The sequence below is a fragment of the Phacochoerus africanus genome, chromosome X (genome assembly GCF_016906955.1).
Source record: "Phacochoerus africanus isolate WHEZ1 chromosome X, ROS_Pafr_v1, whole genome shotgun sequence".
NCBI classification, from domain to species: Eukaryota; Metazoa; Chordata; class Mammalia; order Artiodactyla; family Suidae; genus Phacochoerus; species Phacochoerus africanus.
In genome coordinates, this window is record NC_062560.1 from 39,598,900 (window position 1) to 39,621,306 (window position 22,407).

Below are 22,407 nucleotides of genomic sequence, written 5' to 3' on the forward strand. Positions count from 1 at the left end.
ATGAACTTTTTGATTATTCTGTCATTATTCTGTCTTGCTCTCTGAATAGATCTTTGAGCTGCGCATGACTCTGTAACATTTGAGTCATTAAGAACACTGGTCCACTGAGTTATGCACTTTCCGAATACTGAGACATTTAATTACATGGTATCGAAAATCACATTCATTAATACCACCACTGATTACATTAAAACATTAAGTCCTGGGAAGCTGTTAAAACTCATGGTGGCAGATATGTTTTCCATAATTCTAATTTTCACTTGAAAATTTGAATTTTATCATTGGTAACCACTACTATGAGTTATTTTCCTGGAAGCAGCAGGCTCACATTCTTCATTTTTGATTGACTGTCAGCCACATATTCAAGTATGAGTAACCGTGGTTTGTCTGTGAGTCATTCTTCCAAGTAAAAATGATGTTATAGAAACACTCACACAAAATACTAGTTCAGTTTACAACTCAAAAAAAATTTCACAAGTGGATTCATGAGACCCAGCAAAATTTAAAGGACTGTAAGCACTCAAGTGTGTATTTCCTAATCACAGTGTATGTTAGAAATAAACGAAATAAGTAGAAAATTCCCAAATGCTTGGAAACAGTAATATATGCTAAATAACCCATGAATCAAAGGAGAAACCACACTGGCTGCACAATATGAATGTACTTAATATCACTGAACTGTACACTTTGAAATCATTAAGATAGTTACATTTTATGTGTATTTGACCATAATAAAAAACTAAAGAGGAAATCACACTGAAAACTAGAAAGCATATCCAACGATGATAATGAAAATAGTACATATCAACACTTACACAAGATTGAGGTGCTGTCATTATTAGAACCACTAATATAGAAATGGCCGGAAAAAGGAATTGGAGTATAGGTCTAATCTTCCAGTATGAGAAGCTAGCTAGATACACAGACAACCACAGACACACACACAGACACACACTCTCTCTCTCTCTCCCCTCAGTGTTAGAGACACTTTTGTTGTATCAGGTTATCCACTCATGAAGAAAAAAAGTACATCAATACAACTTTTCCAATGGACAATTTTATAATGCTTGACAAAGGACTCAAAAATGTGCATGCCTTTGACATAATAATTTCATTCCAAGACAAATAATCAGGGATACTTTCCAAGTTTTAATGACAAGGGTTTATCATAGCTCTTTATAATCTAATAGAGAGAAGTCAGAAACAACATAAATGCCCAACAACAGAAGAATGATTAAATAAATTGTGGTAAATCCAGAGTAGAATATTATGCTGTCATTAAAATGATACTATAGAAGTATATTCACTGATATAGAAAGCTGTTCATAATATATTAAGATGTATATACATATATATGCATATCTCTCTATGAAGATGCACTGAGATATTACAACAGGGTGTTAAAGAGTTAGTGGGTAGGATTATGTTTGGATTTTTTTTGTTGTTTTCTTTTTACTTTTTCTTTTTTTGCTTTTATTTTTAGGGCAACACCTGCGGCATATGGAAGTTCCCAGGCTAGGGGCTGAATGGGAGCTGCAGCTCCCGACCTACGCCACACCTGGGATCCAAGCCACGCTTATGACCTACACTGCAGCTCAGGGCAACACCAGATCCTCAACCCACTGAGAGAGGCCAGGGATCAAACCCACATCATCATGGACACTGTTTGGGTTTGTAACCAGCTGAACTACAATGGGAGCTCCTCTTTTTACTTTAAAAAAATGAACAGGTACTACCATTCTTATACTAAAAACAGTTCTAAATGTTAAAAAAAAATACAAAAATACTCCTTCAGGATGCAGCTAAAACAGTATTTACAGAGCAGTTTTAAAACTTTAAAATTATTTAACAGAAATATTACAAATACTGATGGAAAAACATCAGAAAATAAGAAATAGGAGTTCCCGTCATGACTCAGTGGAAACAAATCTGACTAGCATCCATGAGGACGCAGGTTCAATCCCTGGCCTCCCTCAGTGTGTTAACGATCTAGTGCTGCCATGAGCTGTGGTGTAGGTCATGTGGCACAGATCTGGCATTGCTGTGGCTATGGCATAGGCCAGAAGCTGTAGCTAGGATTCGACCCCTAGCCTGGGAACTTCCATATGCCATGGGTGTGGCCCTTAAAAAAGACCAAAACAACAACAACAACAACAACAAAACAACACCAAAACTAAAGTCAGTGACGTTCCATCAGGATAATTTGTTTAAAAAGAAAAGTAAATTAAATCCAATGAAGGTAGAAGGAAGTAATAATGAGCAGACATTAATAAAAAACAAAGCAAAGAGCAAAACAAAAAAATAGGTTTTTTGAAAACATTAATAAAACTGAACTAGAAAATCCCCAATGTTTGAAATTTATTACACAGATGTCAGAATAAATCATTAGAAAATTAAACACATCAGAACTTGTAAAATGTAAGTAAAGTAGTACTTAGTGGGATACTTACTGCAGTATATACATATACTGCAGGCTCAAAATTTACGAAAAGCATCCTTCCCCACAAGTTATATAAAGATCATAAAATTAAATTCAAACAAATTAGAAGGAAATAAGGACAGAAATTAATGAAATGGAAAACAAACATATTAAGAGAGATTCACAAAGCTAAAAGCTGTTCCCTGTGAAATGATGAATTTTGGCAAGACCGATTAAAAAAAGAGAAGGCATAAACAGCAGCCGATATTAAGAATGAAAAAGGAGACATCGTTCATATCCTGCAGACATGGTATTGAAACTTTATGCATGCCCCAAGTTTGAAAATCTATATGAAATAGACAGATTTCAAAAAAAAAAAAAAAAAAACCTCATCAAAACACAAGCAAGCAGAATTGGAAAGCCTGATTAATTCTTTACTGATTAAAGGAACTTAATCTGTAATTTAAAACTTTCTAGCAGAGAAAACTTTGGGCCTCGATGGCATTTCTGAATAAGTTCTACTGAACATTTTGAGGAGAAATTAAATAAATAAAAAGCAGAAACAGTTTCCAATTCATTTTACAAAGGTAGCTTAACCTAGATACCAAAACCTGTTACGGATAGCATGAAAAATTTAAAGGACAATCTCACTAATGAGCATAGATACAAATAAGCCAAACAAAACATCAGCAGACCAAATCCAGATTTTTTTTTTTTTTTGGCTTTTTGCTATTTCTTTGGGCCGCTCCCGCGGCATATGGAGGTTCCCAGGCTAGGGGTTGAATCGGAGCTGTAGCCACCGGCCTACGCCAGAGCCACAGCAACGCGGGATCCGAGTCGCGTCGGCAACCTACACCACAGCTCATGGCAACGCCGGATCGTTAACCCACTGAGCAAGGGCAGGGACCGAACCCGCAACCTCATGGTTCCTAGTCGGATTCGTTAACCACTGTGCCACGACGGGAACTCCCAAATCCAGAATATTTTAATATGACATCAGGATCAAGATGGGTTTACCAAAGGAAAGCAAAACTATTTTAACATTTGGAATTCAATTAGTAAAATTCTGACCATCGAGATAGGTTAAAGAAGAAAAAATTATAACCATCCCAATAAATGCCAAAAACATTTAATAAAACTATGTATTTAAACCTTAAGAAATTCATAGATCAAGAACAAGACAAAAATGCCCATTCCAACAGCTTATAATCAACAATATTCTGGAGGTCCTGGACAGTGAAGTAAGGGCACAATAAAGAAATGAAATGTATGAGAATTGAAAAGGAAGAAACAAACTGTAATTACTTACAATGCTATAACTACATATATAGAATATTCAAAATAACCTAAGGCAAAATCAAAATTAATCAGAATTTAGCAAAATCATTATCAGAAAAATGAAGTTTTAGAATAATTTTGTCTTTTACAGAACATAGAAATAAATCCAATAAAATGATGTACAGGACCTCTAGGGAGGAAAGTATGATATTAGCAGAAATTAAACAACTAAAATCAGTGGAGAGAAAATTATCCTGTTCACAGATTGGAAGACTATTAGGAACTGCCAATCTTTCCCAAATTAAAGCATAAATTCAATGGAATCCCAATCAAAATCCCAACAGGTATTGTAGAAACTCTCAAGGATAAAGGTTTGCATCTATTAACCCCAAATTCCCAATACAACCCACTCCCTCCCCCTCCCCCTCCCCCTTGGCAACCACAAGTCTGTTCTCCATTTCCATGATCTCCTTTTCTGTGGAAAGGTTCATTTGCGCCATATATCAGATTCCAGATATAAGTGATATCATGTGGTATTTGTCTTTCGCTTTCTGACTTACTTCACTTAGTATGAGTCTCTAGTTCCATCCACGCTGCTGCGAATGGCAATATTTTGTTCTTTTTAAAGGCTGAGTAGTATTCCATTGTTTGGGGTTAACAGATGCAAACTATTGCCTTTGGAATGGATAAGCAATGAGATCCTGCTGTAGAGCACTGGGAACTAACTATATCTAGTCACTTCTGATGGAGCATGATAATGTGAGAAAAAAGAATGTACACATGTATGTGTAACTGGGTCACCTTGCTGTACAGTAGAAAACTGAAAGAACACTGGAAACCAGTTATAATGGAAAAAATAAAAATTGTTATTAAAAAAATTGTCATCATGCTCTAAAAAAAAAGAAACTCTCAAGGAGAATCTTAAATGCATATGGAATTGCAAATGGACAAGAAGATCCAACTTATTTTAGGAGAATACTAAGGTGGGAAGATTTGCTCTTCTTGACTTCAAAATTTTGCAATATAAAGTTTAGTAATTAAGGCTGTATACTATTGAAAATAGGATAGACAAACAGGATAGTAAAACATAACAGCAAGCCTAGAAACAGAGCCATACATATATGGATGCCTGACTTAGGACAAAAAGGTGAGTGCAAATTATTGGGCAAAGATAGTCTCTTCAAATAAAGGTGTGCTTCAGTGCACCTGAATGTTCAAAGCAGCACTGTTCACAATCGTCACTAGGTGTCCACAACCCACAATGCCCACTGGTAGTAGAATGGGGAAAACATTGATAAAAAGCAGACACAGCAGAACATAAACTGTATAATTTCTTTTATATACAGTTAACAAACAGGATAATCTTACTTTGTCGTAATAATTAAAGTTAGGATTTTGTGACAGGTATTTTCTATGTACTTTACATGCATTAATTCATTTAATAGTTATGAGAAGTGTATGAGGTAAGTATTTTTTTACTACCCCTATTTTACTCAAGAGAAAACTGAGAAAAGGCAAAGGTTAGGTAAACTTGTCCAAGACATCACACAGCTAGTAAGAAACAGACCCAGGACTGAAACTCAGGCCATCTGACTTCAGAGTCCATACATCACTGCTCCCCTCAAAATGCTCAGGTTACAAAGAGGGAGGGAAACTTCTAACTTCTGCTCAAGGTTCTGAGTTACTTAACAGAAGTTAAGAAATTATAGCTGAGAAGGTAAAATCCTACTATAAGGGAGGGCTCTATACAACAAATCCTTTTTCATAGTGTTATGGGGGCCCCATGCTCCAGAACCACCTATGGGGATCTTTGAAATGCAGAAGCTCAGGAGTTCCTACTGTGACCCAGTAGGTTAAGAACCTGACTAGTATCCATGAAGATGCAGGTTGGATCCCTGGCCTTGCTCAGTGGGTTAAGGATCTGGCACTGCCATGAGCTGAGGTGTAGGTCACAGACTCAGCTCAGATCTGGCATTGCTGTGGCTGTGGCACAGGCCAGCAGCTGCAGCTCCAATTCAACCCCTAGCCTGGGAACCTCCCTATGCTGCATGTGCAGGCTTAAAAAGGAGAAGGAAGGAAGGAAAAGGAAAGGAAGGCAGGTAGGCAGACGCTCCACCTCCATCCCCGCAGATGATACACGTGACTACTGTATTGTTGATATGGTTCAAATGAATTCTCTATACTTACTAAGTTTGTCAATGAAAGCTTTAATCCTTGCATATATAAATCAATCTCTACTGATTAGGAAAAAACACAGCTTTAATTCTGCTTTATTTCCTTCCAAATCAGGGCTGTGCTTGTGGTACTTACTATCTTGATGTCTTCACAAATGTCCTATCACCTTTTCCTAATACTTTTGCTCTCTTTATGGCCCTGCTAGGAATGTCCTCTCTTCACTTATCCACTGGTCTCTCTTTTACGTTGATGATCTTCATCAACTTTGTACAAGCCTACCTGTCTGTTCCAGCTCCCAAATGTTTCCTCCATTGATCTCTTAGAGCCCTAAGGATCTGTGGCTCTCTATGGTCATTTAGACATACACTACCAGTTATTATGATTCATTTCATGGATAGGCACCTGACTGGTCTGTACAGTTTGACTATAAACAACTTGAGGGCATAAACAGGTCTTTTATCTCAGCATAATATCCCACATATTGATGAATATTTAGAAATATTTGTTGGTGGTGAATTCATTTCTGAAAGAGAAAGAGGAGTCATTGGAAATATGACCTTTTTTAAAAAAAAACCTTCGTCCATCTAAACTATGCCATTTTGGGGAGGAGTTAGAACAGTGCATATGAGCATTTCAATGTAAGGGAAAGGCACATCTTTAAGAGATGCAGACAGTCTTCATGGAATAAGCAGCCTCTGAGAAGGGTCCTGAGGAAAAGTAGTGGGGGAGAGAGAAGAGGCGTGGATGAGAATGAGAGAGAGTGAGAGAGTTGGGGAGTGGTGGGGACTGCAAGATAGATAAGAGGAGAGTAGCATCTCAAAGCATTTCCTCTGATAAGCAACAATAATAAGGCTTGGAGCACTAGGAAATGAGTCCACATGTTAGGTGGGTTTGTGGTAGATGGTGGAAATATCTGAGAGGTTGTCATTTGAGCTAGGCTCTCCTCTCCCATCTATACTGTAAACAGGGTGCAATCAGTAAGAACTTGGACAGGGGCCAGAGAAGGTAGTTACACAGGATTGTTAACTGTGATAGGCAAGTAGATAGAAACCATCACTTTTTTTTTTTTTTTTTGTCTTTTCTAGGGCCGCTCCCGCGGCATATGGAGATTCCAGGCTAGGAGTCTAATCGGAGCTGTAGCCACCGGACTATACCACAGCCACAGCAACTCGGGATCCGAGTCGTGTCTGCAACCTACACCACAGCTCACGGCAACACCAGATCGTCGACCCACTGAGCGAGGCCAGGGATCAAACCTGCAACCTCAAGGTTCCTAGTTGGATTCGCTAACCACTGCACCACGACAGGAACTCCGCCCTCACCTTTTCAATGGAGAAAGGGGATGTGCACTGTAACGGGAACTGCATAACAAGACGATTCACATATACTGTCAAATACATTAAAGTGACTAAGCATACCCCTGTATGCCTATGTGCCAGCTGTATTTCTTTTAGTGGGAACTGTCTATTCTTATCCTTGCCCAATTCTATATGATGCCTAATACCTTCCCTTCCATTGGAGCGAGCTCTCTATGTTCAGTAGAATGAAGCCCTTTTATATGTCAATATGGAAGTAAATTAATTTTCTAGTTTTTTCAATTTTAGTTCAATCTATTGATGTTTTCTTTTGTGAATCCCAGTCTTTCGAAGTTATAAAAGCTCTCCAAAGATCTGTTAAATAATTTTATTTTTTGCTAGCTTTCCTATGATTTGATTTGTTTATATAAACGCTGTTCTGTCTATGGTTTTCTTTTTTGGGAGGAAGGGTTAGATCTAAATTGACTTCTGCATTGCTAATTAGTTTTCTCAACAGTATTTAAAAATCCTTCCCTATTATATTTACTATACTTTATCATATGTCCTGCTGAAAGGACACCTTTGAAAAAGGAATGCCTGGTACTGCCTGGCTCACAAGCTGTGTTTCTTGTCCCATATTCTTCTAAGTGGATCAGATGCCAAGTGTGGCCTTTGATATGTTGTGGGTCTGAATGTTTAGTAATGTCTAAAAAGAAGACTCCCACTGATGGGTCCTATAAATGAGGCAACATCTGAAGGGGACTTCTTATAGCTCCTTGAGGAAATGAAAATACCAAAAAGGAAAGTACAACTGAGGGTAAGCAGACCCAAGGAGAAAGAGCACCAGAAAAGGGCAAAGGTCATCAAGAGGGAAGATAGAGATCACACAAATTGTTATACTTCACAATTTTGCCTGGGACCAGCAGGGTATAGATTCAAAGCTGTTGTGGCCCCAATGCTGTTGGTGGCCTCCCTTAGTCCAGGCCCACCTGGAGCATTTGCAGGGCCTGAGACAAGCATACAAATGGAAGCCTCTGAGAACGTATGTCTAAATACTTAAAAGTTATCAACTCATAAACTGCTAAGTATGTTCTAGCCTTCAATCTTGATCCATAAGGACCTATGAGGTTAGGTTCTATTAAGAATTCTTGGGTTCTTCAGACCTTCTCACCAGAACATGACATCTTGGGGTATCTGGTCCTTGGCCTGCCCTCCATTTCTACCCTACCCCTAGCTCCACGCCTAATCTCATAGACTTCTTAGGCCACGACTGATAGCCCAGGGTATAAGAGGGGCCAGTCCAATCACAGATTTTACAACTATTTAACAAGGACACTGACTTCCCGTCTTAGAATGGTGTCTTCTGTCACCACTCCTCTATTTGTTTTTATTTCTTAATGCTGGGTCAGTTAAGGTTCTTAGTTACAAGAAACAGAAAACAACTGGCTCATTTAAGGAGAAAAGGAGTTTATTAACAGGACACTGGATTGCTCATGGAGTGGTAGGGAGGCCTATAAAACCAAGACTGGTACTTTGCAGTCAGAAACAATACCCTGAACTGATGGGATGAAGGCACCACTGCGGTTGTTCTACACCAGCTGCAGCAGCTTGCACCACTGTCTCTGTTAATGTTAGATGTTGGAAGCCATCCGAGTGCTATTACCACTATCCCAGCAATCGTCCCTGAGAGTTCCACATGGTGCTTGCATTTCTTCCACTAGCTGTAACATCATGAGCAGATGTCTGACTCATGAAACCCGTGTCATATTCCCACATTCCAACTGTCAAGAAGAGCAAATACCTGGCATTTTTAGCTTCTACAGTAGAAGATGGGCTTTGTCTTCCATCAAGATCCTTAAGGTGGGGGATTCTATAAATACTAGAACAGGTCTAAGGCATTGGACAGACAAAAACAAGGAAAAAATGACCCCTATATATAGCTTCTGTTCTCAAGTCTAACATTAACTGCCTATGGGACCTAGCTCATGCCACTTAACTGAGCTGACAAGGACTCCTCAATAAAATGATGAGATTTGATTTAGTAACCTCTAAAGTCTCTTAATACCCTGTGGAATTCTGATTCTTTGAAAGAGGACTGGCTTGAAAGAATTTCCCACTTCTAAAATTGAAATGTAGTCTAAGATATTGGTGATTAACTTTTAGAAACTGAGTACTGTTCTAAGGCCTGTCTAGATATCAAAGGTTGATTTGTCACTATTTTCTTGACTCCTTATCAATGCTGTTTCACAATGGTGCCTCCTAGTGGATGAGGAAACTCCAACTACAAGAGGGAGCAAGTGATCCTAAGATAGGAGCAGAACTCTGGATTAGTTTATAAGACGTCCCTCTGTGTAGTTTTCTGAAATTTTCAGAAAAGAAAGGAAGGCAGTTGTGAGCAATAATTCTTGTTCTGTTTACTAGGTAAGAACTTTGCTGACAGCCCTCAGTGTTCTCACTCTTCCTCACTGCTCAACACCCACCTCCCCAACCTCCAACATTTACCCCCCTCCACACACACACACATATTCTTTCTCTTTCAGTAAAGCTCTGAAGGAAAAAATAAAAGAGAGCGAGGGTCCTCCAGATAGAATCATGATTTTAGAACTGGAAGTTTAATGGAAAGACATGCTTCAGGTCTTCAGTAGCTAATTCATAGCAGTTGGGATTAGAACCTCAGTATCTTGACTGTCAGCCCCTGTATATATAACTCCATGCTTCCTGCTCACCTTTTTGAAGGAGGAGGTTATACTTTTCCCTTGCTCTAACATGAACTTGTGTGGTTTGTTGAAAGGACAGTGATATTCTTCTTCTCCAAGGGGCTTTTTAAAAATTACTGCAAAGCGGAGTTCCCGTCGTGGCGCAGCAGAAACGAATCCGATTAGGAACCATGAGGCTGTGGGTTCGATCCCTGGCCTTGATCAGTGGGTTAAGGATCTGGCGTTGCAGTGAGCTGCGGTGTAGGCTGCAGCTAGGATCTGGCATGGCTGTGGCTGTGGCATAGGCCGGCTGCTGTAGCTCCGATTCGACCCCTAGCCTAGGAACCTCCACGTGCCGCAGGTGCGGACCTCAAGATGACAAAAAGACAAAAAATAAATAAATAAAATAAAATAAAAATTACTGCAAATCTTCACAAGTGAAGAGACTCTCACCTGTGCTTTCTTTCCCATCTGACCAGGAGAGAGACTGGTCTAGGGACCAGTTCACGGTGCTAGGGAGGAACTACATCCCCAAACTACTCTTGCCTCTGTTCTCAGCATAAGGTCTACAGAGTTCATCTAAGACACTGGTTACTAAATGGCCCCAGTTACATTTGCACAGGACAAAGTGTCCAGAAGTCCAGGTACTTGAACATCTCTCTTTTCTATCCTGCCTTCTCTCCCTAAATCTTTTAACTTCATTAATTCTAAAGAAATTACTTAGACCTCTGATCTAGTCCCACTTACTTTCATAGACGACAATCAAGACAGAACCACTGCCACTCAAAACCAAATCAGTCATAATCATTGCACTGGTTTACTTTCCATCCTGCGTGACCCTGGTATGGGGGAGTATATTATCTATGGTTCTTTGTAAGTCTCTCTAGCTCTTCTTTCCACCTCTTCTCTCTAGAAATATAGTTCTCACTCTTGCTTTTTAAAGCCTTCTCTTCATTTGGAGGCAGGTTCCTCAATGCAGTCCTTGCCACCACTAGCAATAAAGCTCCTCACCTAGAGGAGGGAGCAAATCTTCAAACAATGTAGATATGAAAATCACAAGATGATCCCTCTAGCCATTTGTGGGATTCAAGGATTCAGGGTCATTCTTTGAGTTCTAGTTCTGACATGTCCGCTGTTTATCTACCTCACAGAACATTATTTGAAGAACTGTAAATAATCATGCCAGACTCTGACATGGTCTTACAGATGAGGAAGGTGGGCCAATTTGGAAAATGCTCTCCTCTTGAGCAATTATACAAGGGATTTAAAAATCTTCACATAGTTAAGTATTGATTTTCTGTTTTCCTTTTACCACCATTTGCATTCTAAAATCAAACTGGCTGGTATAATTTTTACTTCTAAGGCAAATTCCTAGCTAACATGAAATTGTTAATGTTGGTACTTATAAAACTAGAGATATAAACAAAAACAGAGGCATAATCATAGGTATCTGCCCAGGATTAAATTGGTCCAATTTAGCAAGAAAAACAGAACCATTACTATGCCCTCGTGAGAAGATTCCATATGCCCATGACTTGTTTCCAAGTTTCAAACATGACGAAGAGAGAAATGGTAGTTCTTGAATGTTCAAATAACATGGCCAATTTGCAGACAGCGACAAAACTCTGTTATGTGAACAAATAAAAGTCAGTATTTAACTAGAAAGATCATTTGAGTATTAGAGGAAAACACAGATACCTAAATTTATTATGCTCATGGACTATGATTTTTACATTAGTCACTCCTCTGGGATAAGATACCGAAGGTTCCCCTTGAATGCAGATACGTTAAAAGCTAACAGCAAAGATTTACCGAGCATTTAACGACACACCAAGTGCCATTTTAAGAGCTTTGCATGTAATAACTTATTTAACCCTCATAACAAAACAAAGAGAGAGATACAGTTGAGAAAAGTGGGGCTTAAGACAAATGTTATATAAATTGCCACAGGTTGTAAGGTTAGAAAGTACCAGAGCTGGGATTTGAACCTAAGCAATCTGGCTCCAGAATCCTAGCTCTTAACCTCTAATTCTGAGGCCCTGTAATAAACAGACTTTATGACAATGACAATGAACATGGTGGTAAGGTTGTCTAATGTTTCGACTATCAGTGTACTTCCACATTTCCTTTTATTCTCACAGTTGGTAGGGTAGAAACTGAGGTCCCAAGAGGCTTTGAAATGAGCCGTGTTCTAATGGTTATGACTCCTCAACTGCATTTCAAGCCCAGATTCTTTTCCTGGGGCCACACTTCTATGCGTACTGGGTGTCTCTGTCCCACGATCAACACAGACTCAGATGATTAGTAATTTTCTTCCGCAGACCTTATTTCTACCTGAAGAGGACAGTCTTTCTTCAGTTTGGGAACATTCTGGACTGTTATCTTTTTGAGTAAGGTCTCCTCTCTTCATCATTCCCTCTTCAATTCTAGAATTCTATTTATATATATATTGGATATTCTCAATGTGGCCTCCAGGACTCTTAAATTCTCTTTCATACTTACTGTCTCTCTTCAACTGTGTTTTGTTCTATGTTGGTTCTTCAATATTGTCTTTCGACTTGGCCATATTGATCCCAAACACAGACACACACACATACTCTCTCAAGGATTTTTCAGTGATTATCAAACAGAACAGCCTCTTGTTCTATGAATGTTACTAGGTCTCTTTATCTTTTAACAAAGTACCTTTCAGTGTACCTTTCAGTTTTTCCTATTATTCACATTTCCTTTAGACCAAATTTCCATTCGGTTGAGTTTGTTTCAGGATCTTAAGCTTTTCCCTGTCTGCTTTGAAAATTTCATTTGAATGCTAATCTTGAATGGGGTTTCTTGGTGTTTCTTTTTTCTTTTGGTCCCCGTGAGCTATCCCTTCCTATATATGATGGCTAGAGTTTTTCTTAGCTACTGTTTAAGGCTGAGGGTCTCTGTCTCATTCCTGGATTTCATACCGTGAGTTGGACTCCAGTTTCCTTCTCCTTAGGGTCTCTCAGTCTTGTTAAAGTGAAGAAGTTGAACTCCAAGATCCCATTTTGCCTGGAATTTTTTATTGACTTGAGTTTCAACCCTCCACTACATTTTCCATATGGAGTCTAGGGGTCTCTTTCTAGTGTAGAAATCTGATTATATTATTACCTTGGCAAAATTATTTCAATTGTGCTCCAGCACCTATAGAATAATCTTTATGTTTAAAATTATTTTCTGTCATTTTAGGGCCGCACCCACGGCATATGGAGGTTCCCAGGCTAGGGGTCGAATTGGAGCTGTTGCTGCCAGCCTACACCACAGCCACAGCAACACCAGATCTGAGCCACATCTGCAACCTACACCACAGCTCACAGCAACACCGGATCCTTAACCCACTGAGCGAGGCCAGGGATCGAACCTGCATCCTCATGGATCCTAGTCAGAATCGTTTCCTCTGAGCTACACTGGGAACTCTTAGAATAAACTTTAAGGCCTGATTAAATGTCACCTCCTCAGAAAGGGCTTCTGTGACCATCCTATCTGAAGCAGCATCCTTATCACTCTCTATCCCTTACCTGGCCCTAGTTTATCACAGCACTTATCACTACTGGCTGTTATTACTACACATTTGCTAGTTTGTTTCTTCCACCAGAACGAAGTTTCATGTAGTCTTGAACTCTGAATTACTCACTCTTAAATCCTCGGCACCTAGAACAGCGTCTGGCACATTATAGGCTGTCAATAAATACTTGTGAATGGATGAATTAGAATCCTTAACATGGCATCAAAAGCCCTAGACATATCAGAACAATTAAGAGTGAGGGCTCTAGAGTCAAACTGCCTAGGCTGGAATCCTGGCTGCAGCACACTAGCTTTGAGACCTTGAACAAGCCACAACCTCCTAAGGGGCAGTTTCCTCATCTGTAAAATGGGCATAGTAATTAACTTTAGTGGGTTTTTGAGAGGAATTAAGAGACAATAAACAAGTATAAAGTGACGCATGTACAGTTACACACACCACCGAGGTTTTTATTATTACATGGCCAAGCTCATCTCCATTCTCTTATCTTGCGCCTTGTTCCAAAGTCGGAGCCCACTACTATTAACGGTGCCCCAACCATGTAAGCTGACTTACATTTCTAGCCCTTCCGCATGCTCTTTGACTTGCCGCTAATACTTACCTCCTTTCCCACTCACATGATCAGTTTGCCTTCCACGTACTGATAAACTCTTTCGCCTAGAACCCCAGCCCAAGCATGGAAACAGAAGTGGGCTTTTATTTGCCCTGGCTGGACATGGAACGGATCTCAGATTCAAAAGAAGGTTACCCAGAGGATGCCAGGTCATTACCTTAGCTACTCAGGGTTCTAGAAGAAAAGGAGGAGACTGAGATAACTAGATAAATTCACACACTCATTCATTTGTACTCCCTTTCTCCGTCTGGAATGCAAAGTAAGAGAAGCAGAAGGAAATACTTAGCCTCGTAGATCATGCAGATTTGAGAACCGGGGCGCTTGTGTGGGGGCTACGTGCAAGACCTTGAGTAAAGAGAAAAGGCCGGTCTTTCCAGAGCAAAGTAGATGCAAAACCTCAATGGATGAAGGGAGCAGTGACCCTGGTTCCTCAGGCTTTTTTTCCCTAGTTCTTATGAGGTCTGGCTTCATTTTGTGTTCTTTCTTTATATTTCATGAGACTTCTGGATCTTTACAACTTTTGTCTAGTTTTGTCCCTGCCATTACCACTTGGCAACCCCCTAGTCATCCTTCAAACCTCAGTATTGCTTCCTCTATGATGGGGTCTTCTCTTCCCTCCTCTCCCTTCCTTGTGCCGTAAATGTTTCCATGTCCATCCATCTCTGTCCTGAGATTTTAGTTCTATCTCATACATATTAGGCATTAAGAAACAAAATGACTAAATGGATAAGTCTGATGACATAGTTAGGACAGTGATACAGGCCTCTCCGTTTGTCCTCTAATATTTCACTCACCATCTCCCTCACTGAGGAAATGAGCTACCAGATAGGGATACCAAATGGGATCAAAGAGACACCGAGGGACAGCAAGTAGGGGTCATGTCTCAGAACTGAGCCAGAATGGGAGCTCTGCATAGCATGAGCACTAGATAGTGGCTGAGGAATAAGGGAGTTTAGTGAAGGAGGGAACTAGGAAGTGACAAAACCCTTCATCTCCCCCTAATATTTTCCTTGATATACTTTCTTTACCTGGCTTCTGTAACATCCTGCTGCCATGATTTTCCTTCCATCTCTTCAGCTGGTCCTTTGCTATCTCATTTGGTGGCTAGCTATTCCTTCTGTTCTATATCCAACCCTTTCAAATTTGGGAGCCCCTCAGTCCTCAAGTCCTCTTTTCTTCTTCCTCTACATACTCTTCTAAACCATCAAACAGCAGCCATTCCCAAATCTCTGTATCTATCCCAAATTTCTCTGTGCTTCAAATCCACATATTCGGCGGCGTCTTTCGCAACTTCATTCAGATGTCCCAGAGAAACTTCAAACTCAACATGACCAAAATGTATTTCACCATCTATTTCCAGGCACCATCATATATTAGGTGCTCAAGCCAGTGAAGGGAAAATCAACTTTGACTCCCGCCTCTTTACTTCCTTGATCCAGTCAGCAAATCCTATCCATTCTAACTCCTAAACATCTTCAGATTCTATTCACTTCCTTTCATCTCTACTGACACTGATCCCAGTCATCCACGTTCATACGAAATCACTGTAATGGCCTCCTAATTCTCCCCACACCCAAATTCAACCCCATAGCAACACTGTAGCCAAAAATGCTTTAAAAATGGATGTCTGATCATCTAATTTTGCTTATGATGACATCTACATCTTTAAGGTTAAAGATCCAAAATCCTTATCATGTCTTAAAAGGCTCATCAACATTTTGCTCCTACTTTTTATGAACCTCTGTGCCCTCAATGGTGTGCATGAGAAATACGAAGATTCAGATAATACTTTCTAGAGTATGGCAAAAAGAACAACTATATTTTTCATATCCCAATACTAATATTCAAAGACACTGCCTACTGATTCGACAACCAGTAGAGGGACAAAAGACCTTATCTTTACTTTTGAGTATTATAAGTTCTCTCGGGCTGAGTGACCTCATAATGAAATGAAATGCACTCTAGTTAACAGAATTTTGGTCAATTCCACAGATATGGATGAAGACCATAAAAATAAAACAGAATTTATCTACAACTCTCCCTGACTAAATTTATACACATAAGGACAGATTTATTTTTTTCTTTTAGAGCCACACCTACAGCATATGGAAGTTCCCAAGCTAGGGGTTGAATTGGAGCTCTAGCTGCCAGCCTACACCAGCTACAGCCACAGCAACACCAGATCTAAGACATGCCTGTAACCTACACCACAGCCTGCGGCATCACTGGATCCTTAACCCACTGGGCGAGGCCAGGGATCACACCTGCATCCTCATGGATACTAGTTGGGTTCTTAACCTGCTGAGCCACAACAGGAACTCTTAAGCACAGTTTTAGAATGAAAACTGTGTATTTACTAATTAATATGACTGAGAGATCAATTCAGTTCTTTAGATCACAATTTAAAATTAAAGCCCACAACTCTCAAACAATGCTGTTTGGAATGTAAAGTGGTAGACATTTTGGGAATCTGGGGTTAAGAGATGCAAACTATTGCCTTTGAAATGGATAAGCAAGGAGATCCTGCAGTATAGCACAGGGAACTATATCTAGTCATTTGTGATGGAGCATGATGGAGGATAATGTGAGAAAAAGAATGTATATATATGTGTGTGACTGGGTCACTGTGCTGTACAGTAGCAAATTGACAGAACACTGTAAACTAGCTATAACGGAAAAAATAAAAATCATTAAAAAAATAAAAATGGAAGAATAACCAGAAAAAAATGTGGTACAACATTTACGGAAGGAATTTGGCGTTAACAATAGTATGAAAGAAATGATGTATTATAAGGTTATTCATGTAAAAGAAGACTGGAGATAATCCAAACATCTACCAATAAAGAACTGGCTTAATAAAATGATCCTATATCCACAACAGAGTACTAAGAAGGTATAAAAAGCAATACATATTGCTATGGAGAGAGCTCTGGTGTTTTCATCTTGTTAAATGAAAAATAAAGTTTAGAAGAGAATATATAAGAGTGTGTAAGAAGGGGATGGTACAAAAACATAAATACACACATTTTCTTATATTTCCAATAGAAATAGTGAAAAATAAAATTAAAACTAATTTTACATAATAATTTCCTCTAAGGTAGGAAGTGCACAGGGACAGGAATGCAAGCCAGATCTTTCTGAATGAACCCTATTCATAAATTTGACTTTCCAATCACGTCTATGCTTTTCATAATCTAAAAAAACAAAATTAAGTCATGAAGAAATAAGGGGCAACCCCTAAAATTAAAAACAAACTGATGCAGATATCTGAGTAAGATCGGGAGAGTATATCAGCACAATATCCTGGTTGTGATATAGAATACCAATGTGGCAAAATGTTAACATTGGCAGAAACTGGGCAACATTTACAAGGATCTCCCTGCGTGGGACTCTCTAATTATCTCAAGATCTTTAATTTAAAAAAAACGATGAACTGAAATAAACAATTCTACGTCAAGCTTGTGGCATAACCACAAAGGTAAGAGTTACTTAAGTGACTTTAAAACCTAGTATTTTGATTGTGTATCCCTAGTGGGATAAAACCTAAGGATGAAAGGAAGGATAAAGAAATCCTAATCAGCATTCAGTTGTCTTGCTTTTATCACGTATTTATGCTAGTCGGGTGAAACAAGTATGTTAACGTGGCAAGAAATTCAGATTTTCAGAGAAAAGATGTACAAATATAAAATTTTTAAAGTCACATAAAATTTTTACTTAATTATACTAAGTATTGTGGTATGATGCTAAGTGAAATAAGTCAGACAGAGAAAGACAAGTACTGTATGATAACATTTACATAGGGAATCTAAAAAAATAAAACAAACTAGTGAATATTACAAAAAAGAAACGGACTCACAAAGTACAAACTAGTGGTTACCAGTGGGGAAAAAAAAGTGAGGAGGCAAGATAGGGGTATGGGATTAAGAAGTACAAACCATTATGTATAAATAAGCTTCAATGATATATTGTACAACACGGGAAATATAGCCAATGTTTTATAATAACTGTAAATGAAATACAACCTTTAAAATTTTGAGTCACTATATTATACACCTTTAACACATAATATTGGTTTGGGTTTTTTTTTTGGTCTTTTTTTGGTCTTCTCTAGGGCTGCACCCACATCATATGGAGGTTCCCAGGCTAGGGGTCTATTCGGAGCTATAGCTGCCGGCCTACACCACAGCCACAGCCACATCAGATCCGAGCTGCATCTGTCACCTACACAACAGCTCACGGCAATGCCGGATCCTTAACCCACTGAGCGAGGACAGGGATCGAACCTGCAACCTCGTGGTTACTAGTCAGATTCATTTCCACTGTGCCACGACGGGAACTCCAACATACAGTATTGTACCTTAACTATGTACCTCAATTAAAAAAACCAATGACAAGTATAAATTTAAAAATTAAGGAAAAACCTCTGTAATTTCTCTCTTGCTTTTAAAAAACTTTATTACTGTGGAAAACATCAAAAGAAGAAAGTATAGAGAAATGAAGTATAAAATAATGAAGGTTCATGTATCCACCAATAACTCACTGGCTAAGCATGTATTTTACTTCAACCCCATACCCATTGCTCACCCTGCACCTGATTCTGAGGCAAATCCCAGATTTTATACATAAGTATTTCAGTACTTATGTCCAAAAGGTAAGAACTCTTTTTGTAAAATAATTGCAATAATAAAATTATATGTTAAAAACAATTGCTCATTATCTAATAAATGTCTCAAAAATAAAAATCTGTAATTAATGGATATAATGGTGTAAACTCATGGTTTCATGTTTAATTTTGATTGAAAAAAATTTTTACTTTCTTTTTTTAATAATGGTTTTAATTTTTTCCATTATAGCTGGTTTACAGTGTTTAGTTCCTAATAATTTTATTTATTTATTTATTTATTTGGTCTTTTTGCTATTTCTTTGGGCCGCTTCCGAGGCATATGGAGGTTCCCAGGTTAGGGGTCGAATTGGAGCTGTAGCCACCGGCCTACGCCAGAGCCACAGCAACGCAGGATCCGAGCCGCGTCTGCAACGTACACCACAGCTCACGGCAACGCCGGATCGTTAACCCACTGAGCAAGGGCAGGGACCGAACCTGCAACCTCATGGTTCCTAGTCGGATTCGTTAACCACTGCGCCACGACGGGAACTCCTAATTTTAGATTTACATAAACCCCACAAAGATTGAGCATAGAGTTCCTCAATACCCCTCACCAACTTCTCCTAACATGTTAGGCAACTATAGTACATTTGTCAAAACTAAGAGAGGAACACTGGTACATTACTATTAAGTCAACTCCAGTCCATATTTGGATTTCATCTGTTGACTAGTGTACTTTCTTTGTTCTGGGATCCCAGGCAGGACACCACCTTACATTTGGTCATCAAATCTTAAGTCTTCTCTGGTCTGTGACAATGTCTCAAGTCTTTCCTTGTTTTCCATGACCCTGACAGTTTAAAGAGTACTGACCAAATATCTTGTAGAATGTCCTTGTCTGAAGGTTTTTTGGTTTGTTTTGTTTTGTTCATTTTTAGATGAGAGTTGTGGGTTTGGGAGGCAGGATACCACAGAGGTGAAGTGCCCTTCTCAGATCATCCCCTCAGGGGGCACATGGCAGCCACGTGACTTAGCACTGGTGATGTTAACTTGATTCTCTGGTCAAGAGGGTCGGCCAGACTGCGCCACTGTACAGGTACGATGGAGCAAAGGTAAAGGTAAAGCCCTGTAAAGGCTCTTCTTTCCATGCTCTGTTCTTTGAAGGTGAATCGTCAGGTTCAGGCCACACCTTCAGGCAGGAGGGGGATTATATACATATATCATCTGGAATTCTTTTGTAAGGAAGTTTTCTCTTCTCTCCCATTTATTTATTTATTTATTTATTTATTTTTGGAAACTGCAAAAGGGGATTTATTTATTAAAGAAAGTTATCTGTGAATTCTACTTAAGTTAGTACCTTTGACGTTAACACTTTGGGTTGAAACATGCCTCCTCTCTCAAATAACACGTGGACTCTACAAGCAGCGCCTACAGGCCAATTCAAGTAGCATTTCAAGAGCCCACAGGGACCCTCGGAAGGAGACGACCCTTCTCGGTGTGACAGCCACTTGTCTGTAAACACTGGCAGAGGCTGGAGACGCGGCGTCCGAGGTTTGCAGCAGGAAGGTGGAAGCCGCAGCCCCGGCCCCTCTCCGCCCCCGGCCTGGGGCCCCGGGGATCGGCGCTCCTGCCCCGACTCGGCTGGGGGTGCGCAGAGGAGCCGCGCGGCCTACGAGCGGTTCAGGGTCTGGAAGACCCTGGAGATCTGCAGTATGACCGGCCCCGTCTCAGGGTCGTTCATCCACTGGGTGCTGTTCAGCGGGTTCTCCAGCATGTCTTCAAACGCTAGTAGCGTCTTGGGGTTGGTCAGGCCCAGCTGCACCACAGGGTTGTCCAGGATGGCCTGAAAGAGGGGACTCTTGGGGTCGATGCCCTGGTCCAGCTCCTCGGGAGAGGGCTTGCGGTCTCCCAGCAGCCACTCGCAGGCGGCGTTCTGCTGGTTGTTGTTCACCCGGAGGGCGTCCATCACCTCCTTCTCGTCGAAGCCCATCTCCATCAGGGAGACGACGGCCCGAGCGTCGGCACGAAACTCCCTTTTCCTCCGGATCTTCTTGAAGATTTCCATCAGCTCGTCCCGGGCCTCCTCGTCCCCCTCCTCCGCGCTGGGCCCGGCGCTGGGCCCCGCGGCGGCCGCCTCTCCCGGCAAGGCCAGGCCCGGCAGCAGCGTGTCTATGGTGGGGTCTTCGGCGTGCTCGATGAGCCACTCCATGGCCTGAGGCACGGACATGTGGTTCAGGAGCAGCGCCTTCACGGCCCTGCTCTCGGGGAAGCCCATCTCCGTGAGCTGCCGCAGGGCCGCCTCGTCCACACGCTCGTCCTCGTCATCGTCCAGCATGGCGTTGGCCTTCTTGAACAACTCGACGGCGTCCGGGTTCAGCGCCAGCAGCTTCTGTGCCACTTCAATGAGGGACACCAGGATCTTCCGGACCTCGGTCTGGAAGTCTCTCGGGCTGGTCTGCACCGCGGCCCGGTCCATGTCGCGGGAGGGCAGGTTGGCGGTGGCTCTGAATATAGCGTCTCTATCCGGGGCCTTCTGCTCTTGTTTCTTCTTCTCTTCCGCCAAGACCTCAGCCATCTTCGGGAGAGGCGACGGGGCCCGCTTTCTGATCAACAGCAGGACATCTTCGTCCTGGACCGACTCCTCCAGGATCGTCCTGGCATCACTCAGCACCCTCTCGGAGGCGGCGTGAATTAACTTGTGATGGCTCACGCTTTGGGGGTCTTCCGAGCTCCCGGGAGCACAGTGCTTGAGGCAGCGCTCCTTGAGCTTCTCCACCGAGGTGTCCTCGGTCGCCTCCTCCAGCCACTCGGCGCCGTCCGACGCGCAGATGTGCCGCCGCAGCACCTTGCCCGCGAAGATCTTCTCCTCCTGCACGAACATCGCGCCGCCGCCGGGGCCTGCGCCCGCCGCCCGGGCCCTGAAGGTCACCGGGTCGGGCGGGCCGGGGGCAGGGCTAGGCCGCCCGCGCGCTCCCTCGCTGGCAGCCGCCGCCCCGCCCCGGCTCCCGTTGGCCAGCTGCCCGCCACTCGCCACGGACCGAGCCGTCGCCTCGCTCCGCCACCGAGCCCCCATTCATTTATTTATTCAATAACTTCTTTATATCAGGATGGACTCATATATATCTATGTGCACTCATGTATGTTTATATATTAAATTAAATATGACATCGTACCTCAATCTCCAACTCTAATCCAGCACCATAGGGTTCATTCTAGCCTTCATTCTTGCTTACTTGTAATTTGTTTCTCTGACAGAATTTCCAATTTCAGTATATTTAAAACGTCAATACACAAAAGTCCAATACCGTAAACAAAATTAAATAGGCAAGTTTGAGGAAAATATTTGCAAATACATGAAAAAGGTAAATATCCCTAGTAAATAAAGAATTCTTCAAAATGGCAAAAAAATAAAGTTAACAGATGAAAAAGAAATGGGTAAACATACCTTTAAAATATTTGACCACACTAATAAAAAAATAAATGCAAATTAAACGAAAATGTCACTTTGACCTATCAAAATGCAAACATTGATGTTCTCATCTACCACCAGTTTGAATATAAATTGGTACAATCTTATGACACAATGTAAAAGGAGTTTTAACTCTATTGGCTGTACTTCTGATAGGCGATGTCTCCCAGTGAAGACAACAGAAAAGCTGGCTAAAAAAACTTCCTGCACACACCAAAGTACCAACCAAATTGTGAGGAATACTGGCTAAAATCTGAGAAAGAATGGGAACTCGGAGAGGTAAAGCCAAGGTTCAGAGTCCTTGCCCTGGGGATATTT

General features: G+C 41.0%; 2 protein-coding genes across 10 annotated transcripts in view; both read right to left on the bottom strand.

The window, feature by feature from the left end:
- The window catches only part of CASK (calcium/calmodulin dependent serine protein kinase), a 372,729-nt gene that overhangs the window by 191,830 nt on the left and 158,492 nt on the right, over positions 1-22,407 (bottom strand). The gene's annotated exons all lie outside the window — the stretch shown is intronic.
- Positions 19,957-21,501, bottom strand: LOC125118728 (ubiquitin-associated domain-containing protein 1-like). Its single transcript, XM_047765527.1, has one exon. The coding sequence runs from the start codon at positions 21,499-21,501 to the stop codon at positions 20,290-20,292; it is 1,212 nt and encodes a 403-aa protein (XP_047621483.1). The 3' UTR covers positions 19,957-20,289.

What these genes read in the sequence shown, in the direction of transcription:
- LOC125118728 (XM_047765527.1), bottom strand. Translation starts at nt 21,501, where the DNA reads ATGTTCGTGCAGGAGGAGAAGATCTTCGCGGGCAAGGTGCTGCGGCGG.